Source organism: Phaethon lepturus, unplaced genomic scaffold (genome assembly GCF_000687285.1).
Source record: "Phaethon lepturus isolate BGI_N335 unplaced genomic scaffold, ASM68728v1 scaffold3742, whole genome shotgun sequence".
Lineage (NCBI taxonomy): Eukaryota > Metazoa > Chordata > Aves > Phaethontiformes > Phaethontidae > Phaethon > Phaethon lepturus.
The window spans coordinates 3,910-12,514 of NW_010522428.1; the positions used below are offsets into that span (position 1 = coordinate 3,910).

General features: G+C 39.7%; 1 protein-coding gene across 1 annotated transcript in view; it reads right to left on the minus strand.

Annotated features, from left to right (window-relative positions):
* Window positions 1-318: 318 nt before the first annotated feature.
* The window catches only part of TMEM189 (transmembrane protein 189), a gene marked incomplete at its 5' end in the record, with an annotated part of 17,470 nt that continues 9,183 nt past the window's right edge, over window positions 319-8,605 (minus strand). Inside the window, 4 exons of the mRNA XM_010281799.1 lie at window positions 319-492; window positions 3,560-3,772; window positions 4,447-4,591; window positions 6,149-6,240. Of these exons, the coding sequence (XP_010280101.1) occupies window positions 371-492; window positions 3,560-3,772; window positions 4,447-4,591; window positions 6,149-6,240 (572 nt within the window). The remainder of the gene's footprint in view (window positions 493-3,559; window positions 3,773-4,446; window positions 4,592-6,148; window positions 6,241-8,605) is intronic.

Here is an 8,605-nt window from a genome sequence, read left to right on the forward strand (position 1 = left end):
CTTAGGCAACAAGCTATTTTTTAAGTGTTAAATAATGTTGATACAACACACGTTTACTATGCCACCATGTACCAATGGAGTGACTGTCCTGCCGTCTGGCTTGTTTGATAGCCTCATGAGATACAGTGATGAAGTATTTTCTAAGATGTATGCAGACATGGCTAAACGAAAGGTGCTCAGTAAGAGTAATCATCTTCATTTCAAGTATTGTTTTAAGAATTAGTTCTTTCATTACAGTCTGTGTTAGCACTTTTTAGTTTGTGCTTTAGAGTCTGTTATTTCTTTGCAGGTCTTGAATTTGGCTGATGGCTTTTTTTTTTTTAAAAAAAACATTGGCAACAAGTTAAGGATTGCAGAAGGCTGGCAAAAGTTATTTAACTTTCTGAGCCCATTTCATGTCATCTGCTCTTGGCTTCTCCCCAGTAACTCCTTGGATAATGTTCTCCAAACACCTCCAGAATCTTATCTTCTCTAATGGATAGTTCAGCCAACCTAAGAGATTGCAAAGGAAAAAAAAGCATTAGTTTGTCATAGCATCCAAAGTTCAATGTCTTGCAATGTTTATTTAATAACATTCTTTAAATTAAACACAAGGTAAATGTAGAGAGGTGGACTACTCTACGGCCATTGCAAAGCTATCAAAAAAGGCACCATCAAATTTGTGTTAGAAGTAAGACACTTGTATCAGTAGCACCTTTAGATTTAGTACTGAAATTTAAGCAACTAAACAAAAAACCCCAACACAACAATTTCAGCTATTTTCCTCCATGATTAGTTCCCCCATCAAAGCCAGCTCAGCTTTTTCCCTGTGTTTCTCATTAGGTAGTACAGCAAGAAAGTAAATACAACATGGCTCTGAAACATCAAATACGTATTTATCATCAACGCCACAGTTTCTAGAAAAAAGAAAGAATTAAAAGAAAATAAAAATAATTATTTCTATTTGGGACCTAGACACCACTAACTAAGGCTCAGCAAACTAAAGAAAGTTTTTTCTAAATGATGCTGCAAGTTTAAATAGCTCCAATGTAAGTTTTCATTTTTAAAGTACTTAAATGTATTGTGCCCTCCCTGGGCAAAATTAAAGTTTGCATAACGGACTGCTAATGAAGCCTGCGACGGGGAAATCTTGTTGTAGTACCATGCTGCATTTAACAGTAGCTGATGTTGGACGCTTCCTGGCTTAAAAGGGCAGCCCCACTAGCAGCACACTCCCACAGCTGCGCAACTCGGCTAACAGAGCACTTCTGCTTCTAGGTAACCAGAAAGGCTGTAACGGGTTGATACCCATATCAACAAGGCTTTTACCATTTTATGTAAAAATGGCAATAAGTGCCATCATGTTCTGCATGCAGCAAGAGTTTAATGCATCTTTCCTAGCCTACAGATTTAGGGTATTTTGAATGCTTTGTAGAAATGTTGCACTGTACAGACTGCGAAGATGGAACTCACATAGGCTTCGCCTTGAATTCAGAAGGGCTTTGTGTCTTGCTTTTAGGATATTAATTAGTATATTAACTTGATTTTCTGACACTGTATTTTGATGCCAACCTAGCTACATATAACTGACAGGAGAGCGCATGAAGAGGCAATTTCACAGGGTTTTATTACAATGTGTTATATAGTAACTTTAGGCCTCTGTTTTATTAAATATTGTAAAACTAGGAAAAACAAAAGAAATCAGCACCAGGAAAAGTTATTTCCCTGTAGAAGTTTTCCCACAACCAGGAAGAGATGGATGTACACAGGGTTATATTAGTTACCCGACACTTAGAGAATTGTTCTGTAAGCACACGTTATACTTTACTCAATGTACATTTCTGGAAAAGGGAAAAAAGCCTAAGAAAACAAAACCAAAGGAGAGGCAGGAATGAAGAAGTTACCACAATGAAGACAGTGAGCTAACAGCAGTGGTTCATGTTAGAGGAAAGAGCTAAAAGGCAGGATAGCATGAGCAAGACTGGAACATGGGAAAGGTGCCACAGAGCCAGCTCGGGGGGGTCCGAGTACCGTCCCCACGGCAGGGACATGGCCAGCAGGAATAAAACAACTGTTCTCACTGGTGTTGTCTTAGACTATGTGTATAGCTATTACAGGACAAAAATATTAAAGGGAGAGAACATTCAGGATATTGACTGCTAAAAAATATCGTATTTCTAGAGAGCTGGATCATTCTTAATCAGACACAACTACAGCTTTAACAATCTATCAAAACTGGCACTGTCTTCAGCCACTGTCTGTAATTGGACATGACCTTTCCTAGCTCACCTGCTATCCTGCAGCTCCACTCAACCCACTGTATACTAATGCCCTTTAGGAAGTCAGCCCATGCAATTCTCATTAGCACAGCCATCACCCCTCAAGGAATGGACAACTCCTTCCTGGTGTCTAAAAATGGCAGTCAGTACGAAAGCTTTACCATCGTGAATGCCAGAAATCCCTGTTAGCTGACACCTTCCCTGGTAATGATACGGTGGTGGACCTTTACGTACACAGGTCAGTGCCGAAACTAAGTATACCCTTTGGACTTGGGTCTCTACTCTTAAGTCACTAACAAGTGCATTTCAATATCTAGTTCTATTTTACCCTGTAAAGACCCCTTTTAAATAGCACATTGATTGCATATTTCTGTCCTCTTCCTCACTTCTACCCAAGAAGAATGAGAATTAAGGCTGCAGAAACACTTTGCTCCACTGGAAAATCCACGTATACAGTCTATCGTGCTGTGTTATGGCAGACTAGCACATGCTTTTTTTTTTTTAAATGCAAAAAAAAAGCAGCTAGCCCAAGACTGCTAATTATGGTCAGGCTTAAACTTTCAGGACATAGTAGGACTGAAAAAAAACCTCTTAGGGTGGCAAGATTTTTGTCATCATCTGTCAAGTCAGGCTTCTTAATTGTACCGTGTTTTTACACGACATTCTGGTCATGAGAACTAGATTTGTTTCTTTCAAAACTGACAAACTGTTTGTCAAAGCCAATGACAGAATGAAAAACCAGAGTGGTTTATTTCCAGCTGTCAGATTAACTTGGTAACTTATTCAGGTTGTGCAACCCTGGTGACTAAGTATATCCACCTGTACAGTGGGCATAAAACTTAATATAGATGTAAGAGGAACCTAAAGCCAGTTTTCTGCAAGCCTGTCCACTCTTCCATCCCCAGAGTGAATGAATGCTGAAAACCCAGAAGCCTGGCTTTAGAAATGAGTATTCAAGATAAGATGCACTTGCAGATGATATGCTTTTTGGAAGGAACAGCAGCTTTAAGACTTTAATGAAGAAAATCCATTACGAGCATGGGATTACCAAGATTCCACGCAATCGGATCTCAGTACCACTGACTACCCCGTCAGGCTGAAAGTTACCTTTTAGTCAATCACAAATCTTCCCCCCACATTTTTTACGCAAGAAAAACAACTATAGTTTTGCCAAGAGCTTGTGCAGCTAAAAGCACAGTTAACTTCACCATGTCATTTTCTATGTATTTAATAGGCATCTTGCCGGGAGAATTGCACTAGACTACTAAAGAGAGCTTGCAGTATGAACCAGATGGCAGTACCAGTTGTAATGCAGAAGTACGTCTCGTGTGGAGACACATGATGGATCCTGTGATGCTTCCGTGGCAGGATAACATGCCAGTCTTGTAGAAATATGACCCAGCGCGGAAGACCAAAGTACGTGTGAGACCACTTGTGAATCTGGTTCGTCATGGTTATGAAGATGATAAGGGCAAAGACATAACACTCCCAAGGACATGTTTCATATAGTGCCTCTGCAAAACAAGATATGTATCTTTAAATACCATTTATGAAAAGGTATATTTCTACTAGGAAAATAATGTCTTGCCCAGACAGAGCTGCCTGATGCTGCACGAACTAACAAAGGCCTCAATGAATCTGCTTTGGCAGATGTGTCATGAGAGCCACTGAGCCATAAGCAATTCCAAAATGTCACAAGACAGGCTGGTAAGTGCCAATGTCTGTCAACTCGCCATAAACAGGAAGTTAAACTCTGAGTTTACCACCTATAAAATTAAATTAATCCTTTAATTCTTGCACTTCTACTTTGCAAATAAAGTACTTCTATACAGAGATGAAGTGTTTTTATACACTTTACAACAATGAAGTTTCCCTATATGCACACAGTTTGATCCCTCTTATAAAATGAGTATTTTCTGTAACTTCTAATGCTTCCTTGTGAGACTTCAGCCACAGATTCTTTGTTGAGCTAAAGAATCTACCTGTCGCACCTTCTAGTTGCCCCACCTTCAAGGAAAAAAAAAGTTTCCCCTCCCTCCTCCCAGGAGGATCATGCTTGCAACAGCTATTACTCGTCATCCTGCATTCATTGATTTCTCCTAGTCTCCTTGTCTCTTCACACAGACAAATGTTCATTTAAGTATCCATTAAAATGCTAAATCCACACAAGTCAGAAATAACAGCTTACCTGGGGAAAAAGAAACAAATTTGTATGCCATGTTTGCCAAGGGGACTAGTGTCATAAAGCAGTTGTCTCCATTGGTCTCTATAAAATCATGTCTGGTAATTGCTGTGGGGTCAATATGATGTTCTCTAAAGGGTCTGATGAAAGCCTGAAAAAAAACAAATTGATGAACATGACACCATGGCTCAATAATGATCTTGGAAAGAAAAATATAAAAAAACCCAAAAAACCTCACACACATTCACATCTGATGACTCTGAGTTTACGAGAGTTCCATAGTACAAAGCATGTAAGCAGGAGTCAAGCTGTTGTGATGACAATACTTCAGGTAATTTGATTCATATTTGCAAAGCAGTTCAGTTCCCAGACTCAAATCCAGTTTTTCATCGCTTTTCAGTTTTATTCTTCTTAATTTTCGCTTAGGACCTTTAGTCTTTACATCTCAAAACCAAAGCATCAGCATCCTAATTTCACAGACAAAATAAGCCTGTGACATTCACAAATATAAGCCACTTGCTAAGCAGCATAAACCAAGAAAACACTAAAAGAAAAAGAAAGTGTCACCTAACATTTTGTATGGGCTACAAATGACAGCATTAACAGACTAGATGCAAGTTAAATGAATACACAAACCAATGTAAGTCAAACAGACTATGCAAAAATCTGCTCCAGGAGTAGAAATCACATCTGAATACACAATCCCAGAGGAGACAAAGCAAATGTGATAGGTAGTACTGGGACAGTAAAACAAGTGTACTTTTTTGCCTTTAACACATATCATGTACAGTCTATGCAAAGGTGTCCTGACCAGTCTGAACTGTTGTTTATTTAGTGCTGCAGTGCTTTAGTCTCCTGCAGTGCTTTTTTTTTTTTTTGAACTACGGTCCAGAGATACAGGGATTCAAGGACTACTAAGTCTATTGATGGTGAACAAAAATAAGCCTAAACCCAACAGTCTTAATTCTGCTGTTCTAGCTCATATATTTCTGGATAATTACAAGGAATATCCCATACACTTTTTTATCAGTAGAGATCCTTCTAATATTGCACTGTGAAGAGTAATTAATGGTAGCTATGAATAATTTTATTTTAAAAAACAGATTACTGCTTATTACAGAAGTCAGTGCACCTTCCACTAAGCATCTGGCATTTGTAGCTGCAGATGTATCACACATCTCAAATGTAAATATTCAGTCATCACCGTTCTCATACATTTACAATAGGGGCCAGTAGCACAGAGAACTAGAAAGATTTCTTACTGGAGCATCTTCATGTTTTACAAGACAGCTTTTAGAGAGCTTAGTTACAGGAACAATTCTCCACATCTGTTTATTGGCCTTTTGGAAGATCTACAGTAGTCTGGCCAGGTTTCTACGCTTGTGCTGTCACAGGCCATGCGCATAGTACCTTGGGAAGGTCTGTGAACACGGGTATTGCAAAAGTGTGTGCAAACCTTAAGCAACGTGATAAAATGGAACAGTGTCACCTTGCACATGTCACCTAGGCCAAGCGTAAACATGGCACTTTACCAGCATTACCGTGCCATTTAGTGGGGGAGGGTTTGGGGTGTGGAGGAGCTGGCTACACTGGCAATACTGCAGAAAGATACACCTTACATACGCTATCCAACCAGCATTCCCAGCTGTGACATGTTTCAAAAAAGTATTTAATAGCTTTCTCAAGCTGAAGGATAAGAATCTCAAACCTTTCCAACTATGGGTAGCTCCACAGATCCCCAGGTATCTGCTCCCCAGTGAAATAATCCTGATAGAAAGTCAGCCGTAATAACTCCTGCAACTTAAATGAGGACAAAGACAGTTAAATATACACAAGCATTTTTACTGATGTATTCACATTTTATAGTTGTTTTACAAGTTTACTTGTTTACCTACCTCTAACTTTGATATTGAGAACCACATGAGATCTACCCAATCTGAATAAACATAAGATCAGGCAACTAGGAAAAAGACATTTAACAAGACACCATATGGACAGTTACAATCTTCATTAAATCTATAGCAAGATTGTGTGTTTAACCCATCTTTTACAGAAGGACTTGACAAATCTTTACAATTGCTGGTATGGAAAATGCTAGTAAGTTAGAACTGAATCACTTAGATCTGCCTACCCTCTTCTTCAGTAGTGTTTAACACATGACTTTGCTATAAAACAGCTGTTGAAGCCATCCCAATAGATAATACTATCTGCAGACCCTTCCTCTTCTCCTTTGGTCCCTCATGTCTGTAAACAAGAAGCACTGAACTCCAACGACTACAAAGAAGCACTAATTAAGAAGCCACTCCTGGGTACAACAATAAAATTTACAAAATAAGACTGGAACATCAAACAACTTCAAGACTGTGGCATCTGCAAGGCCCCAGAAACCAGACTAACGTTTCTCTGTAAGGGTCATTGTACACTTGCAATAGTTGCATACTAAGCTAGATACACCATTAAAAACAAAGGTTGCTGCAACAATTGTAAAGATTTTTCTGGCTGCCAGCAACAGTAACTTCAAAACTGCAGTCAAGTCAAGGTGATTTTCAGCTCTTGCACGTAAAGCCCTATTTTTACGTCAGGATAATCTATCTACCCAAGTTTCTGGCTAATCCTGGCCTTTAAAAGTAAGGATCTAAGAGATGTTATTTGATCAGACCAGATGCGTATTTTCCAGGTAGTCACAGATCTGTCAGATGGTGTTTAAGAGACACCCATCACTCTTCATCTGCAGAAGTCATCCGACTCCCAGGTTCCCAATCCCTTTAATAATGAAGTCTCCAACACAGTTTGAGACACCCTCCTGCATGAGCTCCATTGCCAGGTTCTTTACGCTTTTGAGGAAGGAAATTCAAAGAAGATTGCCAAAGAGGTTCCCTTGTTTTTAATGGAGAGGCTGGGGGAATGTGGCATACAGCATAACAATATGGCAACAGCAACACAGCCAAGAGCAAGACACTGCCTTGGGACCTCTACGCATGAGGGACTTCAGACTGTTAGACCTTTAAAGAAAGACACCAAGAGGTACCAGTTCAAGCCTGCACATCTTGCTCTGAGCAGGTTTCAACAGTGATTAACCAGGCCTGGATGGAGTCTAGATTTGCTGAAGAATGAACCAGAGTAAGAAACGTGATCCTTTTTCACTGCAGTTTTATTAACCCTTCAGGTTAATAAAAGTATCAGAAAGATCTTTCTGTTTGGTTTTTTTCTGAGATCAACCACCTGGTGAATATGTATACATGCACACCTGGTGATTCTGTGCAGACCCAGCGTTCAGGCTCTGAAAGGGGAAGGCAGCCACACACTGCCTGCCTGCAGGTCTGGTTAAAAGAATTCAGCAGAAGCATGACCCAAATTTCAAAATAGCTACTGTGTACTGTGCAAATACGATATACCCGGGAATTGATAGTGTCTGATCTCAGTGTGAATCCCTAAAAATCATATACAAAGTTCATGCCAATTAAAGCACTATATACTGATCTTGCAACCTACTGTTAAATGAGTCACAGCAACAGAAATACAAAAATTATGTGCTCAAAACATATGTTTCAAAGGAGCTTGGTTAGCAATTCCCTACTCTCATTTGGTGTTCAGAGCATAAGGCACAGTCACTTACTATTGGTATGTCTAGCAGTTCTCAGAGAAGTAGGCACAGGGCCAGGTCAGAGTGGCTGGAACACAGTTCTTCAGTTTTCCCCGTTGATATTTACAAAAATCAGGGTATTTATAGTAGTCGCCCATTGTAACACAGTCTTTGCACCAGAAACAGCAGGGAGTTGCAAAACCAGAGGTGATGCAGGAAAGTTATTTTTGTTCTGTCTGCTTCACCAACTCTTCTTCAGATGTCTGTGAAGCTGGGAGAATTCCCGGCTCTCTCCTCCACTAGCCAGCTTTTGTTTCTCTCTGTGTCTGCAGACTTTCTTCAAGCACAGCTTCTCATTTATAGTATTGAGGCTTTTTGTGACAGGCAGGTACCCCTCTGCCTGTTTAGATGTTAGGCAAGACAATTCCAACTCACTTGTCATCCAAACCAAAAGTTAAAATTGTTGGTATACTGGTTCATCTTGCTTTGACTCCAAGTCATCTTGTTACTCCTCCCTCTCTCACAGAAACGTAAAAGCTATCTGAGATATGCCAGGAAACAAAACCATGAATGTGCATCTTT